Source organism: Vombatus ursinus, unplaced genomic scaffold (assembly GCF_900497805.2).
Source record: "Vombatus ursinus unplaced genomic scaffold, bare-nosed wombat genome assembly UNPS02014781.1, whole genome shotgun sequence".
Lineage (NCBI taxonomy): Eukaryota > Metazoa > Chordata > Mammalia > Diprotodontia > Vombatidae > Vombatus > Vombatus ursinus.
Genome location: NW_020954559.1, coordinates 35,662,385 through 35,689,145, shown reverse-complemented (window position 1 = coordinate 35,689,145; position 26,761 = coordinate 35,662,385). Strand labels below are relative to the sequence as shown.

Here is a 26,761-nt window from a genome sequence, read left to right as displayed (position 1 = left end):
ACATACTTACTACAATCTCTTTCAGGGCAGGAATTATGCATTATTGAAACTTTGTAACTTCTAGACACCTAGCATAGTGCTCTATAATACAGGTCCTTATAAAATGCATTGTTTGTTTTATCACAGGGTCTTGAAAAAGATACCAAAAGAACTGTGTATATTTCAGACCACAGAGCATAATTTAAGCACCTTGCTTCCTTACCAAAGATAGTTACAATAAAACCCCACCATAATGTTAATATGGGCAAAGACATAAAATACCACCTTAGACCTATGGTATTAAAGAGCTGTACTATATACAACCACTATGTACAATGACCTGAACTTGGTTTAAAAAAAAAAATCCAAATTCACAAATAAAACCATCTACGGATGTTGATCACCCTGGGCAGTTAACGGTTTTTATTTCAGTTTTTTGAAGATTCCTTTAAAGAATAAGAAATTCCTCCTAGTGCATTTATTTGAGAAGCTATGACCTGAGAATGCTAGAGTAACTAGAAAAAGAAAACTAAAGGGAAATGAAAACAAATTATCATTTCAGAGATTATTTATGTCAATACAAAAATAAGATTTGATTAGCTAAAATTTAATATACCAAAAATTTTTGGAGAATGTAAATATTACATAAAATGAGACAGCTTTGCAAAAGACAATTCAAGGGATGTGCATGAGCTTTTTTTAAAGATAATTTTATCCACTCTACCACATTCCCACTCCTAAATTAACCAAATTCAACTACCTTCCCAGACAACTTATTACTAGCTTTATATCCAAGTGTGCCATTTCAAGGCACCCCAAGGAGCAACATTCAAAGATAACATTTACTTTTTGTGTTTTTGGGCAGAAGGGATAGGGCCAGAGAGCCAAGGGTTCTTAATTGCCTTGAACTCAGAAAACTACATACCTGTGTTCTGTGAGAACATTTACTGCTGAGGGGTGATTGGCACAGTATGCAAGGTACAAAGTTTTCATTTGTGGCATCAGATTTAGAAAGCAGCCTCCAACTCTCTGCTGAGCTTCAGGCAACCTAGAGATAAACAACATGAAATAAAATAAAATAATCATAAGTTTCAAAATCAAAAGAGAAGGTGCTTAACAGTAAAAATACAACATTTAGGCAAGAAGCTCTCATCTGATCTAACTTATCATTATAAAAAAAAAGATGCACCACAAAATTTGATTTCTGCTTAAATATAGAAGAATAATTATGCTCACAAAACTACTGATTAAACAAAGTAATAAGTAATTTCCTATTCATCCAGTAGTTAAACTACCAGTAATCTCAACCATGTGGAGGGAAAAAAAGAGTTATGAAGCTAGAAGACTTGTAAATACTAAACAAAATAACTACCACAAAGCCTTACTTTAGAATGTGATATTAAATAGTTGCTTATTTATAAAGTTACTTATTTATCTGTTTTTTCTCAGAAATTCACTAACCCATAGTGATTGTTCTAAATCTCATCTCTCCTCAAGCCACCCATATATTCCCTCCTCCAGACTTCTCAGGTAAAGGTGTCACTTCATTCTTTGCCAAAACAATGAAGCCACTGTCAAACTCTCTCCTTCTCTTCTTACATCTCCTGTTTTCCCTATCTCTCAGCACTCAGACATCTTGTGCCATCACATCCTCTATCACTCATTTTCAGTTGATATGTGTTACCTAATTTATTTTTATTTTCAGTTCCAAAATCTCTCTCTCCTGCCAACTTCTTCCCCTACCCATTAGGAAGGCAAGAAATATGATACCTACTGTGTGTGTGTGTGGGTGTGTGTGTGTGTGTATAAAGTCATGCAAATCATACTTCCAAATTTGCCATGTTGGTGGGGGGGGGGGTTTACAAAGAAAAATAAAGGGAAAAATATGCTTCAATCTAAATTCTGAGCTCATCAGTTCTCTCTCCACAGGTAGATAAGCATTTTACATCATGAATCCTTTGAAGTTGTGGTGGATCATTACACTGATCAGAGTAACTAAGTCTTTCACAGCTGATTATCCCTTACAATACTGCTGTTACTGTGTACATTGTTCTCCAGGTTCTGTTCACTTGACTTGGCCATCAGTTCATGTATATCTTCCCAGGTTTTTCTGAAACCATTTTCTCCATCATTTCTTACAGCACAATAGTATTCCATCACAATCATATACCACAACATGTTCAGCCATTCCCCAATTGGTGGGCAATCCCTTCATTTTTCAATCTTTACCACCACAAAAAGAGGTGCTTTAAATATATTTGTACATATGGTTCCTTTGCCTTTTTCTTTTATCTCTTTGGGGTATAGACCTAGTAGCAGTATTACTAAGTCAAAGAGTATAGTTCCCAATTGTTCTCAGGAATGGACTAGTCCACAACTCCACCAACAGTGCATTAGTGTACCTATTTTCCCACATCCCCTCCAGCATGTTGGTTTCCTTTTCTGTCATCTTAAGTGAATCTGATTGGCATGAAGTGTTTAACAGTGTATTTCTCTAGTTATTAGTGATTTAGAGCATTTTTTCAAAAGTCTATTAATTGTTTGAGTTTTCTCTTCTAAAAACTGCTTGTTTGTATCTTTTGACCATTTAACAATAGGAGAATTGCTCCTGTTTTACAAATTTGGTTTTGTTCTCTATATATTTGAGAAATGTTAACTTTATCAGAAAAACTTACTAGAAAAAATTTCCATTTTCCTGCTTTCCTTCTAAACATGGCTACATTGGTTTTGCTTGTGCAAAAACATTTTAATTTTATGCAATCAAAATTATCCATTTTACCTCCTGTGGACCTCTCTATATATTGTTTGGTCATGACCCTCTCCCTATCTATACATTCAATAAGTAATTTCTTCTGTGCTCCCCTGAGTATAAGATATCACCCTTCAGGTCTAAATCATGTACTCATTTTGAACTCATCTTGGTGTATAGTGTAAGATGTTGTTTTATGCCCAGTTTCTGCCAAATTACTTTCTAGTGCTCCCAATATTTTTTGTCAATAGTGAGTTTTTGCCCCAATAGCTGAGATCTTTAGGCTTATCAAACACCAGGTTACTATGCTAATTTACTTCTGTATGTTGTGTACCTAATCTATTCCATTGATCCACCACTCTTATTTATTATCTAGTACCAAACTGTTTTGATGATTACTACTTGGTAGTACAGTTTGAGATCCAGTACTGCTAGGCTTCCTCACTTCATTTTTTTTTCCTTGATTACCTTAATAATCTTAACCTTTTGTTCTTCCATATGAATTTTGTTTTGTTTTGTTTTTTCTAGTTCTCTAAGTTAGTTCTTTGGTAGTTTAATTGGCATGGTACTACATAAGTAAACTAATTTAGGTAGTATCACGATTTTTATTATATTGCATTATATTTATATATTTAATATATTGCATATATTGCATTATATTTTATTATATTGCATAAGCAATTGATATTTCTCCTATTATTTAGATATGTCTTTATTTGTTGAGCATTTCGTAATTGTGTTCATATAATTCCTGCATGTGTCCTGGCAAGAAGACTCCCAAGTATTTTATACTGTTTGCAGTTATTTTAAATGGAATTTCTCTATTTCTTCCTTCTGGGTTTGTTGGTAATATGGTTGGCTGGTTGGTTGGTTCACTTGTTGTTGTCCTTTGTTCTTGAAGACGACCAAAATGACACTGCTATGTTAAGAGTCAATTTATAGTGTGCTCAACCGATATGGCTGATCACATCAATATGAGCTCAGGATGCTCTACCACAGGTTGGGCATAAATAGTTCATGTGAACATCTGGGGCAGATTCTCTAAATTGGTACATCTCACATTCTTTTTGAGCTACTGCAATTCTGCCTTGCTCATACAGCACAGCACCTTCTCTGATGAGGGCACACCATGCTGGTGTATCTCAACTACTAAGAGCTGAAGGAGCCATACTGATTAGTGACAAAGACATGATCCTGGAGAGATGGGCTAAACACTTTAGTGTTCTCAACAGATCATCATCAATCAATGCTGAAGCCATTTGTCATTTACCTCAGGTTGAAGTCAATCTCTCTTTAGACAAATTTCCAACTGAAGAAAAAGTTTTGAACGCTATTAAAAATTTTTGTTGAATTTGTGTCCAATCTACATTTTCCTTTGATATTTTGCACATTTAGATGTTTTTATCACTGTCTTTTTCTGAGTTTGTGTCTTGAGCTTCCCGTCACAATAGCAATTTCTTATGATCAGGTACATTTTCTAGCCTATATTTTGACTTTGGATTTATATTAGTGTTAGGCTCTGCTCACCTCTGAGGATGGGGGGAAATGGAGGAGGTCAGGCCTTAGTTTCTGTCTTTTATGAACTTCTTTTTGCTTTCACAGATCAGTGAGAGGCCTATAAGTTATCAGTGCTTTCAAAACAGTATATTCCAGATTTGCAATCTGCCCTCCTGGTCTGTACTCTGGTCCTTACTCAGGTAGGTTCTCTGTGACCGTGACCACTCCTGGAACTGAGATCTAGTACTGGGTAATAGGCAACAGGCTGTTAAATGATACCCTCTCCTGCACCCAGTGTTAGTATGGGGGTCCTCTAGAATCTCTTTCTGACCAAGTGTTCATTCCCCTTATAGTCCCTGGGCATTTTTCCCTGTAACTGCTACTACTGTAGCACATAGCTGGTACAGCTTCTGCTGCAGCACCATTCTCCCAGTCAACACCAACCTCAGTATCTGCAGACTTCTCTTTCTGTCTTTCTAAGCTGCTCCAGGCTAGAAAAATGATTCACTCTTTTTGTTGCTTTTCTCATTCAGAGTTCAGTTTGATGCCCTTTTTTAAGTTGTGAGAGAGGGGTGTGTTTGGGAAAGCTCAACAAAAATGCTGATTTTACTCCACTATCTCACATCTTTCCCCATCACATTTGATAAAGAAATGGTCCTTTCCTTGCCCAGGCCATCTCTACATGTTCCTTTGTTCCTATTCTATGTCATTTCCAGATTGCCCCAACTCTCATTCCCACTCTTATCTTCAATCTCTCCCTTCTTCCTATAAATATGTTCATGTCTTCCCCATCCATTAAAAAATTCATTGGATCGTACTATATCTGCTAGTTACACTATAGCTCTCCTCTTCTTCAAAACTAAATTCCTTAAGAAAGTTGTTCATACTAGTGACTCCAATTCCTCTCCTCTCACTCTTCAAAATTCTCTGCAATTTTGGTTTTGACCTCATCATTCAAATACTCACTAAAGTTATCAATGACCTCTAAACTGTCAAATCTAATGTTCCTCCCCTTCAATATTCATCCCTCTTGACCTCTCCATTAGCATTTGACACTGCTGATCATTTCCTCCTTCTCTGGACTTTCTCTTGGTTCAACACTTTCCAGTCTGATACTCGTGTATCCTCTGTTGAGTCTTCATTTATATCAAACCCTCTTTCCTTAAAATCTGTCCTAAACACCCATTTTTCTTCTATAATCTTTCACCCGGTGATCTCAACAGTTCCCATGGACTCAATTATCATCTTTTTGTAAGTAAATGCTACATCAGTAAGCCCTAGTTCTCCATTTGAGCTACAGACCCACATCACCAAATGTCACTTAGAAATCTTAAACTTAAAACTAAAATCCCAGAGGCATTTTAACATGTCTAAAACAGAACTTACTATCTTTCCCCAAAACCTCTCCCCTTTCTTCCAGTCCTCTCTACTGTCAATGGTATCACTATCCTCCCCATCCTTCGGGCTCCCAATTTCACTGTAATCATCATTTCATCATTTATAATCATCATACACACCCAATATGTTCCCAGGTTTTATCATTTCTACCTTCAAAACATATACCCGCTTCTCTCTTCCAACTTCTCTCTTCTAACTCTCCAGTGTCCTAGTGCAAGTCCTCATCATCTCACACCTGGACTACTACCATAATAATCTTCTGATTGGTCTTCATGCCTCAAGTCTCTAATACATCTTCCACTCAGCTGTCGGATTGATCTTCTTAAAGTACAGGTCTGATCTTACCATCTTCTTATTCAATTAACTTCAGTAGCTCCCTAGAACCTCTAAGATCAAATACAAATTCTTCTGTTTGGAGTTTGGAACTTTACGCAACCTGGTCTATTCTTACCTATCCAGTCTTCTCAGCCATTACCTCTCTTCAACGTACTCTATGATCTAGCAACAATGGCCTTTGAGTTATTCCTCACCGTGACACATCATTTCAAGGATCCATGCCTTTACACTGGCTCCCCCCACGCCTAGAATGCTTTCCCTTCTCATCTCTACTTCCAGACCTCCCTCCCTTCCTTCAAGACTCAGCTCAACACACAGTCTCTTACAGAAGCCTTTCCTAGTCTCTTCTCTCCCTTCTAGTCGCTAATGCTTTCCTCTCTGGAACTGCCTTCTACTTACACAGTACATATCTTGTCTGTACCTAGTTAATTATATGTGGTCTTCCTCATTAGAATGTCAGCTCCTTAAGAACTGGATCTGTTTTTGCCTTTCTTTGTAACCCCCAGGCCTTAAGACACTGACTGATACAAAGTAAGTACTTCATAAAAGCTTGCTGACTGACTGAAATGACAGCTGACAGCTAAAAATGCACAGAAGTATGGGGTCACTAAACAAAGAACAAAGAGCCTCACAGACTTTAATAGTTCCTAAAATGAGTATAATAAAAGCACTGTTGTTGTTGTTCATAAATTATGACCTCATATCAAGAACAACTTATACTAAATTCAATATTTTCAGTTATGATAAAGCACAAAGGTACTTAATTTTTTTAAAAAAAGTTTTCCTTTAAAATTGGTTTTAAAACTGCTTGATTTACTGCCTTTCCTCAAGGAGGAAGGGTTACAAGTCTTAGTTACTGAAGTGATAAGAACACTTAACCTGGAAAAATCATTCTTCCAAGACACCTGATTTTCATACTATGCCACTTGTTAATAAATCTCTAAGCTGAGGATAGAAAAAACTTTCCTCCCATCACAGACACAGAAACCAAGATTTCTCAGTGAAACTCTGTTATCATAAATCAAAGATTACTTTCACAGCTAAACATCAAGCTTATTTACCAACTCATTTTGCTATTAAGCAAAGGATTTCTGATTTCAATATGCCAACTAGGGCTATAATATAGCAAACAAAAATGCCTTTGTTCAATATTTTTACATCCACAGAAAATACAAGTCTATAATTAGATCTGCCAAAGTCTAACTAAAGCTGTGAATATATAAGTGCCATTGTTGGCAGGGATAGAGTAAAATTGATTATCTCTTCTAATAAGTGGTTTATCCAAAGTGAAAGGATATTCCATTAATTTTCTAACCACTATACTAAAGGAAACAGTAGGACAGAAAAACAAATTCATCCTGTTCCAAAGTGGCTTCTTAACACACAAAGAACTGCAAATTTGATAAAAATATTGAGTAGAATTCAAATTCAACAAACATGCTATTGTCATTAATAACTGACATTTATTATCACCTCACACTTTGCAAAGTGCTTTATATACATTATCTCTTTGACTCTCAAAACCACGAGGAATGCAATAAAATTATCATTATCTCCATTTTATAGAGAAAAAGAAAAATTCAGAGATTACTTAAAATCAAATGGCTACTAGGGAGCAAAGACAGAACTGGAACCCAGGCCTTCACTCCAAATTCAATGCTCTTTTTTTTTTGCCCAAACCAAATCACAGCTATCTCCTTGTATATTAAGGACTTACTAAATACAAAATACCTACCTACAGTAGGTATAAAAACCAAATTTAAATAAGATGTGGTTCCTGACTTTTGGAGGATTTATTGCTCATCTAGTATGAGCAATAAACTCCATATAACATATCTCAAGTCAAGCCATGTTCTACAAAGTGTTCAACTTAATTTAGTAAGTACATAAGACAATTACCAAGACGTGGTGCAGTGAATAGAACCTAGGGCCAGAAGTCAGGACTATTTGCTTTTAAATCTAGCCTAAGACACTTTGTGGCTGTGTAACCTTGAGCAAATCACCTAACCCCTGCTGGCTTCAGTTTCCTCTGTATAATGTGGGTAATAATAGCACCTACCTCCTAAGGTTGTCATGAGGATAAAATGAGACAATATTTGTGAAGTGCTTAGCACAGTGCCTATCACCTAGTAAAGGCTGGATAGTTTTACTTATTTATTATTATCCTTATTATTATTATTATTATTATTATTATTATTATTATTTTGCATGGGGCAAAATGAAGTAGTAAAGTAGAATTAATCTCAAGCTTACACTTTACTAAGAATATTGTGGTTATGTCAGTAGTATATAGGCTGAATTAGAGATGAGGAAAATTAAAGGCACAGAGCCCTCTTGGGTGCTATAAGACCATCCACGGTTGCAGAGCCAAGATGGCAGAGTAAAAGCATTGATTTACTTGAGCTCTCCCCCAAACCCCTTCAAAAACCTATAAAAAATGGCTCTAAACAAATTCTAAAGCAGCAGAACCCACAAAAGACAAAGTGAAACAAATTTCCAGCCCAAGACAACCTGGATGGTTGATCAGAAAGGTATATTGCGCAGGTAGGGGACAGGAACACAGTTTGGCGTGGGCACACAGGCCTCAGCAAACCCGGAGCAGGACTCAGAGGACTGAATCTCCGGCAGCTATGGCAGTTTCCAGACTTCTCAACCCAGGAAAGCCAAAGACAACTTAGAAGGTCAGTGGGAAAAGTCTGTTTCTTCAGTGAGAGAGAAGCTTGGGGTCCCAGCCCCATTCCCCGAGCTCGGCCCTGGGGTGGCAGCTGCCTCCTGAGCTTCTGGCCCACAGACTGAGGGCGAATTGAGTGGCTGATCAAAGGGGGATTGCAGAGATCTCTCTGCTGGTACAGGATTCTCTTGCTTTGCCCATGCTTAGATCTGAGTCACAGTTCTGGGTGGCTGTCCTGGGGCAAGGAGGAGCACTGCAGCAGTGCAGCTTGTAGTGACTGTGGAGAGGAAATCCTCCTCACAGTTCCAAGACAGAAAAGAGTGCTCATAGACTAGAGCACAGGCCAGGAAAGGAGTAAACATTTCGTCCTTGATCATAGCACCTTGGAAGAACTGAAAATTTACAGGTACCTAGAAGTATCTCTGAAAACAACTGAACAAAACCCCTGAAGCTTGGGACAGCACATTCTCCACACCGGAAACAGACCCCTACCTTAACAAAGAGTTTATAACTCAAGTAATTGGCCGAGATCACGAGCAAGCAGCGCAAAAAGAGTCAAACTATATTATCTTACTTTGGTGACAAAGAAGATCAAAACATACAACCAGAAGAAGACAATGAAGCCAAAGCTCCTACATCCAAAGCCTCCAAGAAAAATATGAATTGGTCCCAGGCCATGGAAGAGCTCAAAAAGGATTTTGAGAAGCAAGTAAGAGAAGTAGAGGAAAAACTGAGAGTGATGCTAAAGGAGACCCCCCAAAAAAGTGAAGAAAATAAAACCTAAAAAATAACCTAACCCAAATGGCAAAAGAGGTCCAAAAAGTCTATGAGGAGAAGAATGCCCTAAAAAGCAAAATTGGCCAAATGGAAAAGGAAGTCAAAAAGCCTACTGAAGAAAATACTTCCTTAAAATTAGAATGGAGCAATTGGAAGCTAGTGACACTTTGGGAAATCAAGGCACTGTAAAACTAATCCAAAAGAATGAAAAATTACAGGGCCAGCTAGGTGGCACAGTGGATAGAGCACTGGCCCTGGATTCAGGAGGAGCTGAGTTCAAATCCAGCCTCAAACACGTAACACTTACTAGTTGTGTGACCCTGGGCAAGTCACTTAACCCTACCACCTGGCTAAAAAATAAATAAATAAATGATTTTTAAAAAAGAATGAAAAATTAGAAAACAATGTGAAATATCTCACTGGAAAAACAACTGACCTGGAAAATAGATCCAGGAGAGGGAATTTAAAAATTATTGGACTATCTGAAAGCCATGATCAAAAAAGAGTCTAGACATCATCTTTCAAGAAATCATCAAGGAAAACTGCCCTGATATTTTAGAACCGGAGGGCAAAATAGAAATTGAAAGAATCCACCCACCATCTCCTGAAAGAGATCCCCGAAGGAAAACTCCTAGTACTATTGCAGCCAAACTCCAGAATTCGCACGTCAAGAAGAAAATATTGTAGGCAGCCAGAAAGAAACAATTCAAATATTGTGGAAACACAATCAGGATAACACAAGATTTAGCAGCTTCTACGTTAAGGAACCAGAGGGCATGGAGTATGATATTCTGGAGGGCAAAGGAGATAGGATTACAACCAAGAATTACCTACCCAGCAAAACTGAGTACAATCCTTCAGGGTAAAAAATGGTCATTAAATGAAGTAGGGGACTTTCAAGCATTCCTGAGAAAAAGACCAGAGCTGAATATAAAGTTTGACTTTCAACTACAAGACTCAAGTGAAACATGGAAGAGGTAAACAGGAAAGAGAAATCATAAGAGACTTATTAAGATTGAACTGTTTACATTCCTGCATGGAAAGATGGTATTTGTAACTCATGAGTCCTTTGTCAGGGTAGTGGGAGGGGAAAAAAATTATATGTATGTACAGACAGATAGATAGACAGACAGACAGAGAGAGGGTACAGGGTGAGTTGAAGATGAAAGGGTGATATCTGGAAAATAAAATTAAGGGGTGAGAGAGAATTATACTGGGAGAAGGAGAAAGGGAGAAGTAGAATGAGGTAAACTATCTCATATGAAACAGACAAGAAAAGACTTTTACAGTGGAGGGGAAATGGGGGAAAGTGAGAGGGAATGAGTGAATCTTATTCCCATAGGATTTGACTTAAGGAGGGAATAACATACACAATGGGGTATGGAAATCTATCTTACCCTACAGGAAAATAAGGGGGAAAGGGGACAAGAGAGCAGGGGGTTGATAGAGGGGAGGGCAGATTGGGGGAGAGGATAATCAGAAGCAAACACTTCTGAGGAAGGACAGGATCAAACGAGAGAATAAAATAAATGGGGGGGTAGGATAGGATGAAGGAAAATATACTTAGTTTTTCACAACAGGACTACTATGGAAGTGTTTTGCATGACTACACATCTATAACCTGTATCAAGATGCTCACCTTTCCAGGGAGGGTGGGTGGGGAGGAAGGGAGAAGATTTGTAACCCAAAGGTTTAAAAACACATGTTAAAAAAGAAAAGAAAAAAAAGACCATTCACATGAGTGATAAAAACAGCCTGAACCAGAGAAATGGCAATGAGAAATAAAGGTGTCAAATATTCCAGAGGTAAGGATGATAGGAAATAACAAATGTTGGAATGTGTAGGGTGACAGAGGAGTCAGATGTGACTCAGGTTTCAAGCCTGGGTGACTGGAAAAATGGCAGTACCATTAACAGAAATAAGAGATTCGAGAGAAGTATAGGATTACCACGATGGAGGGAAAAGAGCACAGAATTACACGTCTGGGTACCAAAATTCTAGTTTGGACTCTGCCTCTAACCAGCTGTCATGTAACCACTGTGGGCCTAATTTTATGCAGTGGTAAAAATGGGCCTGATAAATTCCATGGCACCTGTTAGCTCCAAAATCCTATTTAATGATGTTCCAAGTTTTAGACTTGCTGATCCTGAGATACAAATAGGATCCAGGTGGAGATGATAATCCTAGGCACATATCCAAAACAGTTATGAAAGCTTCTTACACGTATAGTTTTTTTTTTTTACTACTCCTCTAATATTGCATTATGATGATTATCACTGGATGCAAAGAATCCAACAACAATTTTCTGCTCTCAAAAGCCTTATGTTGCAGTAAAATCTCCCCAAAAGTGGCCAATAAAGAACCTAAGTTTACCAACAACTCATAACATTCTATAATCACTACAAAATGTCACACCACCTATTATTTGTCTTAAGTAGATACAGTCATTGACATACTTTAATTTTTCTTCCTTGTCTCCTCTCCTTCCTTCTTTCTCTCCCTATCTTGACCAGCATGGAAGCTTTAACCTGCTCCATTTTTCCAATATGAGCCATTTGGTCCCACTTTACCCAGTCTAGCGGCAGCTAGGCGGTTCAGTGACTAGAGTTGTGGACCTGGAGTCAGGAAGATTCATCTTCCTGAGTTCAAATCTGGCCTCAGACACTTACTGTGTGATCCTGAGTAAGTCATTTAATCGTGTCTGCCTCAGTTTCCTCATCTGTAAAATGAGCTGGAGAAGGAAATGGCAAGCCACTCCAACATCGTGGCCAAGAAAACCCCAAACAGAGTCATGAAGAGTTAGACAGGACTGCAATGACTGAACAAGAACAATATAGCCAGTCTAGTGGCCATACACTTCGGTGGGCTCACCATTCTGTGGTCAGACAGTAGAGACTCCTAAACAGTTTTAGGCTTACTGCAGTTCAGAACTGTTGATCTCAAGCAATCCAACAGCCTCAGCCTCCCCAACATTAGTGACAACAGAAGTGTGACAATATGCATAGCTGCAATACTCTAATTCCAGAATTAATATTTTTAAGGCCTTTGTGGAGACTTACATTCCATTGTCAGGGAAAAGGCTTCTGGACATGAAATAACCAATACAGAAATTCATCTAATTATGGCTAGTAAATTATTATGGATATGGACAGGAGCAAGAATTGGACATGACTTAATTGCTACAAGGAACTCCTAGAGGAGGGAACTCTTTCTCTCCCAATATAGGTCAGCATCTTCACTGATACTTTTAGTCTTACAGAGTAGAGTCTAAGTCAAATATTAAACTGAATAAAACTGACCACAACATCATTATGCTTCTATATTAGGTAATGAATGATGATCAATAAATAACTTAATCAACAGGTTGTTTATTAAGCACTTATTACATGTAAGGTACTGTGGATACAAGTACAAAAATCAAATACAGGCACACCTTGTTTTATTGTACTACTATTATTACTACTACAGTCAGGACTTGAGCACAAGTCTTCTGATGCTATAATCAATGTTCTTTCTGGACCATCCTCTCTCTACAAAGACTAGAACCAAAACAGAAAGAATCTTAATTTTTTGTCAATTTTTCCTTGCACCAGACACACGACCAAATGAAGGTCCCCGCTTCCATCTACAGCAGTTGCAGAGTGGTGGTGACTCCTTCCAACGTGAAAACCTCTTCACTTAACACTGTGGCAAAGGGATTTCCCATTGTGCCAATCATGCTCTAAATCCATAAATTAAATATCTGTATTATGCCTTGGATCATAAACTCCCTAAACCATAGGAAACATGTCTATTTAATTTTCTTTATAAGGTACTTAGCACTTACTCAAAGAATAAATGCACCATTCAAACAAACTCTTAGAAGATGACTGTGTCACATACTCTGCTAGTTACAGAAGTGAAAGTAAAGTAAATCCTGGAAACTTTCAGGTTCGTATGCCAATGATTTAATAGAGGTAATCAAGATTTCCTTGATAAAAATCATCTGCTACCACAGAATATGCAATATAATTAATAAAGCATATGAATAGCAACATAAGTGGATAACCCTAAATAACTCGTGTTAACACTAAGCCGTGTTGCATACTCGTAAGCAATATGGTACAAAAGAAAAGGAACTGTTTTCAAAGTCAGAGAAACTCAGGTAAAATTCTAGCTCTATTATTTCCTACCTCTACAGGCAGGTACAACTCATAACTCATTAACCTCAATGGGCCTCATTTTCGTTAACAGTAAAATAAGTGGGTTGGACTATCTAGGGCCCTTTCCAACTCTAAATTTTATGAACATATTCCCTAGCGATTGCCAGCATTTGGTTTTACTGTGGAGAGTTTTCTTCCCCTTGGATATTTAAAACTTTCATTGCTGAATGAAATTTTAGGGACATTGTGGCCCTCAGTATGCCTTTTACAAGAAGGAATGTAAAAGAATAAATATCAACAAATGACTCAACAAGTTACTTCATGTAACAACTTGGACCTTTATAATCTATCTGCATTTGATAGATGGCAGTGACTTCGCAAGTCCTGCTATTTACTAGATAGATATGTAAGCTGGGGCAAGTCTCTAAGCCTCAGGTAACCAGAGCTGTAAAATAAGCTAGCTGAACAAAATGATCACTGCTTAAGAACTAGGAAGGGCCTTAGAGACCTTCTAGTAATTGTTTTAAAGGCACCTTCCAACTCAAAATCCTATGATCTTATGATTCTGGAAGTCAATTAGCATTTAGAAAGTGAACTATGGCACTGTGTTAAGTGTTGCAGACACAAACAAAACAAAACAAAACAAAACAAACAAAAAAAAACCATTCCCCACTCTCAAGAAGCTCACAGTCTCATGGAGGAGAGAACACATAAACTACTACATCCAAAAGGGAAATAGGATAATCTGGAGGTAATCAACAGGGGAAGGAAATAGCATTAAGTAAGATCATGAAAGGCTTGTAAAAGGTAGGATTTTAACTAAGACTTGAAGAGAGAGTCAGGCCTGGAGACAGAGATTAAAAGAAAGAGAATTCTAGGCATTGGGACAAGCCAGTGAAAGTATCTGGAATCATAAGACTACATTTCTTGTGTAAGGAACAGCAAGTAGGTCAATGTGCCAATAACTCCCACCTGCTCTAAAATATTTTCTTATAATAATATATGTAAGATTTTTTTTTAAAGCCCTAGAAGAGCTTTTGTCCCCAAAGTGTTCCAAGCTATCCTGAGTGTAGGGCCCAATCTCTGATCATTACTCTAATTAGCAACTGCCCCTACAGTCCCCTCAGTATAGGGTACCAAGTATTTTGCCTCTATTTAAAAATAATAATAATACTTTCTTACTCCCAAATTACACAAAGATCAGTCTACCGGCCATTGTTTTAAAAATCTATACCAAAATTTCTCCTTCAAATTTGAGGCAGTTTGGTACATCAGGAAAAAACAAACAAACAAACAAAAAAAAAACCCAAAACACTAACTTTGGAATTTAAAAATTTAGTTCTAAAACCTAGTTCTGACACTTAGTCATGTGGCTTCAAACAAGTCATATAACCTCTATGAACCTTGGTTTATTCATCTATGATACGGGGATGATAATATTCATATTATAAGCTATACTGAGGATCTAAGGAGATCTGTCTTCATACAAATCCAATTTTCCCACATTCTTAAAAAAAAAAACCTTCACTAAACCTGTATCTCTTCCTCTCAGCCAAACTCCTTGAAAAAAACAATCAACATGTTCTCTTTCAACTCTGTACAATCTGACCTCATCACTCAACAGAAAATGTTCTTTCCAAAGTTACCAAAGATCTCTTAATTGTCAAATTTGATGGTCTTTTCTCAGTCCTCATTCTTCTAGACCTACTTACTCCATTTGACCCTACAGGCTGCCTTCTCCTTGATACATTTTCCTTTCTGGTTTTTCTACTCTCTTATCTTTCTTAATCTCTTTTACCGGCTTATCATCCACATCATGCTCTCAACTGTGGGTGTTCCCCAAAGTTGCGTCTTAGTCTCTCTGGGTAACCTCATCAGCTCCCATGAGTTTTAAGTATCATCTCTATCAGATGACTTCCAGATCTATAAAGTCTCCCAAACATTAGTCCTGCAACAACAATTGTCTATTAAGCATTTCACACTACATATAGACATCTTAAACTCAACATGGATGAAAACTAAACATACTCTTTCCCTCTAAACTCTCCATCCTTAGAAGCTCCCTCTTTCTGTTGAAGTATTTTTCTAGTTTGCTAGGTCCCACTCTCCTGCACTCCACATATCCAGTCAATTACGAAATGTTGCCATTTCTACCTCCCCAACCTCTCTCCCACCAACCTCTTCTCTTGGTTCAGGTTTGTATCACTTCTCATTGAGATTAATGTTAATAGCCTCTTAACTGCTCTTACTGGGTTCTCCTATCTTTCTGACTGCTCCATCACAATCTCCTTTACTAATTCTTTATCCATGTTACCCACCTATCAATACAATACCATGGGTATTACCTAAGGATCTGTCACTTCTTTTCTTTTCTGTACACTTCCTTTTTCCCCCCTTTTTCTTGCTCTATACCAAGGGTCAGCAAACTACAACTCACAGCTTCTTATGACGAGGAAGCTAAGAACTATTTTTTACATTAAAAAATTTTTTTATTGTATTTTAAAATGTAAAAACCGTTCTTAGCTTTTGCACCACCCAGGTACAAAAAAAGGGATGCTATTCTGATTTGGCCCTCAAGCCAAGCTGGCTGAATTCTGCTATACTATCATCAGGCTTGGTGATCTCAGTGATCTCATCAGAACCTATGGGTTCTATGATCATTTCTATGACGATGATGCCAAATCTACATACCCAGCCATAATTTCTCTTCTGAACTACAGGCCCAAATCACTACCACTTAACACATCTTGAATTAGATTTCCCAGAGGCATCTCAAACTTGATATATCCAAAACAGAACTCATCCCCAAAGCTCCCTCTTACTGGGAGGCCACCACCATCCACTCTGTTACCCAACCTCCTAATCTTAGTGTTATCTTTGACTTCTCACTCACTCACTTCCTGCCTAAACTATTGTAACAGCATTCTGGTGATCTACCTTCTTCAAGTCACTGCCCCCTCCAATCCATTTTTCACTTAGTTACCTCTCTCCCCAACTCAGTAATAATAACAACAACTAGCATTTATATAGCACTTTAAAGTTTACAAAGGTTCAAATACAATATCTTGTTTGGCTTTTAAAATTCCTTATAACCTGACCCCTTCCTACTGTTCCAGTCTGCTTACACTTTCCCTCCACAGAATAGGCATGCAAGAGATATTTATCGAATGAATTAATATTTTGAATCATTTCACTACCAGTTAGTAATAACAACAACAACAATCACACACACACACACACAGAGCTAGGCATTGTAAATGCTTTACCAATATTATCTCATTTGATCCACATGATAACCTTGGGAGACAGGTACTATTATTATCCTCAATTTACAATTGAGGAAACTGAAGTAAAGGTTAAATAATTTGCTTAGGATCACACAGCTAGTATCTGTATCTAGATTTTAATTCAAGCCTTTCAGGCCCAGTACACTGCCTACTATGCTACCCAGCCAGCTTTGCAAATCTTAAAACATTATACAAATGCTAGGTATTAATCACTGTTATAGAATTATAACCTGTCCCATCTCAATGAGAACAGTTAAGAACATAAGGCTATCTGTAACATTTTATCAGCCTCTCCTTGTATCAGTAGGTTTTTAAGATACAACTTTTTCCTGTTTCTCCCTCTACCTGCAGGATGATTCCTTCTCACAGTTTCCTCTGCAGGTGTCCTTCAAGGCTCTGTCCTGGGCCCTCTTCTCTTATCTTTCTATATTATTTTGCTTGGCAATTCCATCAAAAATCATGGATTCAATTATCTTCTTTATGCTGATGATTCTTAAATCTATTTATTCATCCTAATCTCTCTCCTAACCTCTAGATTTGCATGTCCAAATGCCCATTGGAAATTTTCAACTCAACGTGTCTAAAATTAAATTTATTATATTTCTCCCAAAATCCTCCCTTCTTCTTAATTACTCTTCTATTATTATTGAGGGAATCTTCCAGTTACCCAGGCTCTCAACCTAGGTGTTATCCTGGCTTTCTCGCCACTCCACTCACACACACCCCACCTCCGCCCCATATTGATTTTGCTGCCCAATCCTATCAAATTTACCTTCGTAATATCTCTTGTAACATCTCTCCTTCTCTTCTCTGACACTGTTACCACTATGATGCAGGCCCTTCTTACTCCAAATCTGGACTATTCCAACAGCTTTCACGTTGGTCTTCCTGCCTCAAGTCACTTCCCACTCCAACCCATTCTTCACTCAGCTGCCAGACTGATCTTCCTAAAAGCACAGGTATGACCATGTCATTTCTACTCAATAAAGTCCAAAAGCTCCCTATAACCTCCAAGATGGAATAAAATCCTGTTTGGCATTGAAAATCCTTCAAAACCTGACCCCTAGCTACTTTTCCAGTCTTCTTACACCTTATCCTCTGCTATCTAGTGACAATGCTCTCTTTTGCTATTCTTCACACAGGACACTCCATTATCCAATTCAAGGCATTTTTGCTGTCTTGTCCCCAATGCCTGGAATTCTCTCTCTTCTCTTCTCTGTCTCCTGGCCCTCCTAGCTTCCTTCAAGCACTAACGGAAATCCTACCTTCTACAAAAAGCTTTTCCATAATTAAATTAAAATCATTTCAAGTGATATGCATTAACAGAATCATAAAGATGAAAGGTTAGAATACATCACAGAAAAAAATAGTCCACTCTCATCCAAATCATTTATGTACTCTCTAACATTTCAAGCAATCATCCAATCTTTATTTAAACATTTCCAGTAAAAAAGAATTCATCACCATCCATGTCCTAAAACTCCTTGTTCTTTTTCATATGAACTGCTTTCTAGACATGTCTGTTCTCCATGCCTTCCTCTCCCCATTACATTCAAAATTTATTTTTGGAGAGAAGTAGACATTTATCTCCACTATATTTCATGTTCTAGTTCTATAAAACTAGATTGCAGGGGGTAAGGAAAACAATTAAACCTAAGTAGACTCAGTTCTGCATATTTATCCTAGAGTAATAACAACATAAAATGACACCACTGCCTTCTCCCCTAAATCAGATACCAAAACACATAGCTCCCTTTTTAACCAACCATACCTGAACTAGAAAAGCTTGCAAAGGAATATCTGCTGCACTAGAAACACCCCCTATTTCTGTTGAGGACATCATCATCCTTCCTGTCACCCATGTTTACAACTTCAGAGTCACCCTTGACTCTTCTCTCTCCTTCACCTCCCACATCTAATAACACTGCCAGAAAAAATGGAAAGCAGTCTGATAGAAATTCAGTTTTGACAAACCCATACCATATACACAATAAGCTCCAACTGAATATAAGGTGTTATCATAAACAAATTAGAGCACAGCAGGTGAAGAGATACTTTTCACAAATACGAATAAGGAAAGAATTCTTGTTTGGACAAATAAGGCAGAGAAGAGATAAAATGGACAATTTTGATACTATAAAATTAAATAATTTTTGGCCAAAATCAATTAAGTTAAAATCAGCAGTGAATCAATGAACTGCAAAAAATAATCACTGCAACAAATTTCTCTGATAAAGTTCTGATAGGCAGGATATATATGGAATAGATCAAAATATATAAGAACAAGATTTACACTCCAATGGTCCAACTACATTAACAGGCAGTTCTCAAATGAAGAAATCTAAGCTATCGACAATCATATAAAAATACTCCAAATCATTAGTAATAAAATAAATGAACTGTGAATTTTGGTCTAGCCATTCTGGAAACCAGTTTATAATTACATCTAGAAAGTCATGAAATTATTCATACCCTGACCCAGCAATACTGCTACTCAATACAAACTCCAAAGAGATCAATGTAAGAGAGAAAAAACCCGTATGTACAAAAATATTTAGATCAGCACTCTTTGCTGTAGCAAAGAATCAGAAACTGAGTGCCAGCAGTGGAGGAATGGCTCATCAAATTATGGCACATGAATATAGGAAAAGAACTTGGACCTGTGGTTTCATACAAACGAAAGAAGCAGTTCCTCAACGAAGGGAATACTTTACCAACATAGCACGTTCTCTGCAATTTACAGTCTCAGAGAATTGCCTAGAGAACTGAGAGGCTAGTGAGTTGCCCGAGATGACAAAGTCAGTATGTGTCAGAGGCAGGACTTTAATTCATATCCCTTTGGCTTCAAAGCCCAGGTCTTTATCACTACACAACAATGAAGCTCATATTAAGGTAATGAAATATTTTGTGCCCTAGGAAAGAACAAAGAGAAGCAGCATGGCACAGTGGAGACAGTCAGTCTTTTGTTTTACTACGCTTATTTATTAAAAAGGATGGTTCTTTTTATTTTTATTTTAGAGGAGAATTACAGGAATAAAGGAGTGGGCTTACTAAGAGTGATACAAAAATAAAGTGTCACTGAAGCTTTTAAAAATACATAGAAGAATAAAGAAGTTCAGAGAGACAGATAAGGAGAGCTTTGAAATAACTATTGAATTTATTATTGGACACTTTATAAAGTATACAAAACACAGATTCCATGTAAAAGCTTCTTTTCTGTCCTTTGTATATAGAAATATTCATGTTTATGGTTTGTCAAGTTTAGAATAGCAAGAATAAAAGAAATTAAAAAAAATGCCCTAATAACACATTCTTTAATACAGTATCTTATTCTACAAGCATTTGGTGACAAGAAAATGCTCTACGATTGATATTGTATCACCACATTCCCTGTGAGGCAATAAACAATAATCAAAATCCTTACTTCCGTGTTGAAAAGGAAACAAAAGAGGTACAAAAAGGACTCTGTATTCCTCAGAAAAAAATACCATGAAAACAGATTATTAACTGAATCTCTCCCCATATCACAATTCAGTTAGATATTTAGAATCAGATCCTACTCTATTTCTTGGTCCATTTAACCAAGTCATCTCTAATGTGTTCCAAACTTCTACAAGACCATAAAACTCTGGATAATGTCATAAGATTAAGCTAGAAGGAATACTGAAGTTCTAAGTCCAACATCACCATTTTATAGATAAGGAAATTGAGGCTCAGAAAAGTTACATGATTTTCCAAAACTTACAATGGTACTAACATACCAGAGCCAAGATGAGAACTCAAGGATTCTGACTCCAAGTCCAATATTCTTTCTATTATAACACAAAGAGTTGAAGACATTGTATAACTTGGGTACAGTAGGAAATTGTTCATATCTTTGCAACTTTCAACATAATTCATTCTTAGGTATCTTTCTGTACAAGTTTCAAACTCTGACTGCAAAGTTTGTGTATTCTTCCAGAAGCAGTTCAATTTTCTGGATTGTTTTAACCATAAGCATCTTGGTCCAGATCCAAGGTTAATAAATTTTTCTAGTTGTTCTTCAACTCTCAAACCATCATTCACTTGAACAACCAAAACACTAATAAGGTATCCATTTATTACTATGTAGCTCATCTGGAATGACCTACCAATAGCTTATTCCTTCTGTTTGTAAAGTATTTTCATGATCACAATTTTCCTTAGTGATATAGGAAAATTAACACACAACAGATTATATATAAAGAATCAGTTAATTAATATTTCTTTCAACTTTACTAGATTCCCCTATCAATCATTATTATTCTTCCTATTATCATACAGCAACAATGACTATATTCTCCATTGAAATGAGCATTTCATTGCTATCTCCTTTACTGTCTAAAGAATAAAATTTACTATCTATCTCCACATGGTACAAAGCAATTAGCACGATCAAATATAATAAAGATGGCTGCTATTTTACTTTATTCTGAAGTTGACGATAGAATTTTATATTTGAGGGTATTAAAATGTAAAAATCAATTATGAGAATTTAGAAAGCTTAACTGATACACATACACACACACACACACACACACACACAGACAAACACAGAGTACACAAACAACTATTTCCAATATTCCAGGGCTGCACATATGGCTGAATCTACAATGAGGAAACTGATTTTAGTCAGTCAACAAGCGTTCATTAAGTGCTACTATGTGCCAGACACTGTGCTAAGAACAGAGTATATAAAGAAATGTTAAAAATTACAAATCGTTCTCTTGAAGACTGCCATTCCAAAAAATCTAGAGGAGAGAAGTTTTCACATGTTGTAAAGTCATTGAATTAAAAGCTTCGTTCCAAAGAGACAAAGTAAGTTGTCCAAAGTCAGGCAGGTAATGAGTAACAAAGATGGGATATGACCCTTGATATTTCAACTCCAAATTCAATATTCTTCTCCAACTATATCATGCTGCCTGCTCCAAGTTGGTACACAAACAGTATAACAAAATGTTAAAGATAGAAGTATGAAATAGGCATTAAACAATCATTAAAGAATAATAAGGCTTATCCATGTGCCTATCAGCTTTATTTATAACTATTTGATCTGTTGTCTTTCCCACAGGACAGAATACATTTAACAGATACAAACAGCTTCCTTCATGGAAAAATGAATTTACAATAGTCTCATTATATCTTTTAGTTATCTGAATAGCTTTGTAACTAAAAAATCCAAAATGGTCAGTTATATAATGATTATTCTTATACCTAATATTACACAGGCTTCATATAATGCCTTTTTCAAAAAGTATATCCCAACATCCACACAGTGATTTTGATGATTTTTGAATCTGATGATTATCAGCAAAGTAGCAATTTTTATGAGTAGGTAATTCTAGAAAATGTCTCCTATGACCACCAGAGGTCAGTGCCAACTACTTCTAAAATCTCAGAGCAAATCAAAGTATTTTTTAAGGAGTGAAAAGAAAACCATTCCAGGAAGAAAATACCTAGAGAGTCCATACCTGGGCCTATCTTCCTAATTTTTCCTACGTTAAAAGAACATGGAGTTTCTCTACTACAACAGCAAAAAACTCATGAAGGAAAGATCTCATCCTCTTTCTATTTCTCCATCATGCTTGTTTCCTAGACATCCTAGCAACAAAAGTGTTCTTGCCAACTCCTAGTTCCTAATGGTGACAACAGCTGCTTTTGTACCCTTTTTTTTTTTTTACCCTGTGACAACTTCTACACTGGAAAAGACTTTTAGAAGAATTAAAAACAAGAATTCTAAAGATAAAAAGCGAATGACAATAAAACCAATACAGTCCTGTACATGATATATAAGCAAATAAGAAATTGTTCTTTACTATTATGCCAATTAATAGAAATTGATACTTTGCTCTGGATAGGTGAGTGAAGGAAAAGGAAAGAGAACAGCTTATATCTATCTGTGATAAAATAAGGGTTAGACTTAAACACAAGGACAATTTGTCTTCTCAATAGAAAATATAAACATACCCATTTATATATCACATTTCCCACTAATCAATAGATTATAACTAAAATGAACTTTAGAAATAATGTCATCTAATCCCTTGATTTTTATAGACGAGTAAAACTGAGGCCGGAAAAATGAAGTCACACAGGTAGTAAAGCAGCAGAACCAAGATTCAAAACCAGGTCTTCCATTTCTAAGACCAAAATGTTTTGCACTGAACTAGGTTAAAGAAAGAAGACAATTATGTAACTTCCTTCCTCTTTCCAGAGGCCACTTATATCCAAGTTACATCCTAGCTATATTTAGGAGGGAAAGGAAGGAAATATTATGTTGCCAATGTTGGAGAGTAACTCAAAGAGGTAGTCAATAGGGGAAAAAATAGAAATCATTTCTAGCTAGGTGCCCTCAAAGCAACTCTCTAGGACTATAAGTTACAAAGGAGTTGCTGATCTGCATCAGGTCAGATTATAGATCCAGACCCATATCATGCTCCCTAAAATATATGTGTATGTGGGTTTCCACACACAATCAACCCATAAGGCACTCACCATTACCAACATAAAACTTGCCCATGCATCCAAACCATCCTTTTTAGAATTACCTTGCCCATTAAAAAATGCCTTTTTTACCTTTAGATCCCACCTATATAAATGGTTTTTCTGTGTATGTTTGTGTTTGTGTGTCTATTTATACAAGTGTGTGTTAGGGGGTAGGGCGAATGATTGGGGGATTTATTTCAGGTCTCCCTGATCACTTGGCAAAGTTCTACCACTTAACTACCAAGACCTCTCAGTACTTTTAATAAATACCTCTTGTTATGGAGAAAATGAAGAGATAAGACCTAAACAATGCAATTGGATGGATGCAGAACTGACTGAATGAACAGCAATACTCTAATACTCTATGATGATCAATTGTGAATGACAGCTAGTCTCAACATAATGGTGCAAGACAATTCCGAAGGACTCAAGATGAAAAACTATCCCGACCCCAGAGAAGGAACTGATGAAGTCAAAATGAAGATTGAATCATATTATTTTTCATTTTATTTTTTTTCCATTTGGGTCTGTATCTTCTTTCAAACATTACTAATATGGTAATATATGTTGCAAGACTGTACAGATACATGCTATATGAAATTGCTTACTGTCTCAGAGAGGGAGGGAGAGAGAAAATTGGGAACTGAAAACCTGTTTAAAATGAATGTTAAAAATTGTCTTTACATGTAACTGAGAAAACTTATTTTAAAAATAAAAATAAATTTTAAAAAAGAACTTACTGAATGGCCAGACTCAAAGAGTAGTATTCAGTGCTTTAATATGAACAAAGCAAGATGTCTTGAGGGGAGTGTTCCAAGGATATGTACTTGGCCCAGTTTTGTTTATCATTTTTATCAGTTACTTGGATCAAGGCATACATGGCATGCTTATCATTTCCAAATGACACAAAGCTAAGAAGAACAGCTAACACAATGAATAAAGGATTCAAGATCCAAAAACAAACAAACAAAACAAAACAAAAAAACACAATACTCTCAATCATGCAAGATCACTGAGATGAATCTAATATAATGAAATTCAGTAGGGTAAGATCCCAAGATCTTACACTTGGGTTCAAAAATTCAGTTTCACAAATATAAGATGAGGGTGCTTAGATGGCAGTTTGTTTGAAAAAGATCTGGGGGATAGAATGGACTCCAAATTCAATGATTCCGCAATATGATGTAGCAGCCAAAAAAGCTATTAAGATGATCTTTGGCTGTATCAAGAGAGGCGTGGCTTCTAGAAACAAAAAAGGTGATAGCCCCTCTGTATTTTGCTCTAGCCAGTTGTATATTTTCAACATTTATGTTCAATTGTAGGTGTCATAGTTGAAAAAAAAAAAAAAAAAGCACACTGATAAATAAAGGGCATCCAGAATGAAGGGCCTGGAGTCCAGGTCATGAAGGAAGGTAGACTATTTAGCCTGGGGAAAAGATACCTTTTTTTTTTTTTTTTTTTTTTTTTGGGCTAGGCAATGCTTAAGGTTAAGTGACTTGCCCAGGGTCACACAGCTAGTGTTAAGTGTCTGAGGCCACATTTGAACTCAGGTCCTTCTGAATCCAGGGCCGATGCTCTATCCACCTAGCTGCCCCCAGAAAAGATAGTTATTTTCAAGTATTTGAAGGACTGTCAAGCGGAACAAGGATTACATTTATTCTGTTTGATCCAAGAAGACAGATTTGGGAGTGGTAAGTTAAAGTGTCAAAGAAACAATTAGGTATGATGTGAAGAAGCACTTTCTAACAGTTAGGACTGTCCAGAAGTGATATGGGCTCCTTTGAGAGGTTATAGGCTCCCCCATCTCCTTGGATTTCTTCAAGCAGAGATGGATAAGCATTCTTCAGGTATGTTACAATGGGGATTCCTTTCAAGCAAGAGTTGAAACAGATGGCTGCAGAAGTCCCTTCCAATTCTCAAATTCCATGATTCTGTGATTTTGTAATTCCAAAGAATATCAAGACTTATATAGTCCTCAGCAACAGACTAGATAAGTATATCTGGGCCACCAAAAAACAAAAAGTACCATAACTCTCTGGTACTATTCAGAAATCATCTTAACCCAAAAGATAAGAAATCTTGTGGGACATTCCAAACTTCATGGAAAGAAAACTAACTTCATATAAACAGGATGAACAAACCCTTATACAAGTGGAAGCTAGTTTTACTGGCTTTTTCAACCTTTCAGACACATCAAAATCATGTTCTCAAAGCATACCACCAACTCTACCTTGAAAAGGGTTTCATTATTTTGATTCACATGCTTATCGTTAAGTGAAGGCAACTTTTATTTGCATTGCTAATAAACTTTCTTCAAGAGTGGTTTACATTTCAGCTGGTATTAATTGGTTTTCCATGTTAGTCTACTTTGGGGCAGTCCCAAACTCTACAGGCTGGCGGGCCATTCCATACATACATACACAGATCAAGGTTTTGTACATTTTGTATATTTATGCAATTACCTTGATTTCAAACCTATTTCTTCCTGGAAAGTCTTACTCTAAAACTTCATGCATGTTAGTGTAGAGACGGTCTGGGCTGTGCCCATTACAGCATAAGCCCTGGTATTTTCTGCTCATATGGTGAGAAGGCTTCTATTGTGTCTTCTGCCTAAGGACTAGAGGCTTTTTACCATTATTTTTTATTTACAGCAACTTTTTGAAAACTGGTTCAAGATCTACACATACTTGGAGAGATTTTCCACATGAATAAAATCCCATATGTTAATGTTAAGTAGATGCAGCAAGGTGTGTCACTATCTAGTCTGGTGACTAGCAGACTCAGAGTTCGGAGCATACCTCTATATATGATAAAGATGCAGGAGCAGATGATTTGGGAGGGGAAAAAAGGTTAAGAAAGGAAACGAAACAAAACAATAGAAGACAGAGAGAGAACACAGCAGTCAGAACTGAAGCTTATATAACTTTCCCTTACCTTTAGTAAGAATTCAAAACTAGGTAGCACCCTTTCCCCTTGTAGAAATTAAAAAGACCTTACTACTAATGAGGCTGAGTGTGACCAAAGCATGTACTTGATCCATACCAGGGATCCTGCACCTCTATTTCATGTGTTTTTGCAATGTCCAGAAGCTTAAGAAAACGACAGGAGCTAAAAGCAAGCGAAAGCTAAACTTAGCAGTTGTCTTCCTTAATTTTTTAGGGTTTGGAGCAGAATTCAATGAAAGTCACACTGCATCATGGTTAATGTTCTGATATTGGAATATATTTTTTTCTTTTACTATTCTAATTAAATTTTTCTAAAGTTATGAACTTGATAAAGGTGATTTGTTAAAACAGTATTTGCAGAAAGGAAGGAAGAAGAGTGGATAAAGTTGGCAGGAGTTTGATGCAAGAGAATCAATTAGTGGACAAATACACATACCTCTAGATTGTTACCAGAACTTCATGATGAAATGCTTGTT

At 36.8% G+C, this 26,761-nt stretch overlaps 1 protein-coding gene across 4 annotated transcripts in view; it reads right to left on the bottom strand.

Moving 5' to 3' along the window:
• LOC114046191 (rho guanine nucleotide exchange factor 7) overlaps window positions 1-26,761 on the bottom strand; it is a 317,431-nt gene that overhangs the window by 82,136 nt on the left and 208,534 nt on the right. For all 4 annotated transcript variants that reach the window (XM_027866432.1, XM_027866431.1, XM_027866434.1 and 1 more), the window contains one exon: window positions 905-1,027. In XM_027866432.1, the coding sequence (XP_027722233.1) occupies window positions 905-1,027 (123 nt within the window). The remainder of the gene's footprint in view (window positions 1-904; window positions 1,028-26,761) is intronic.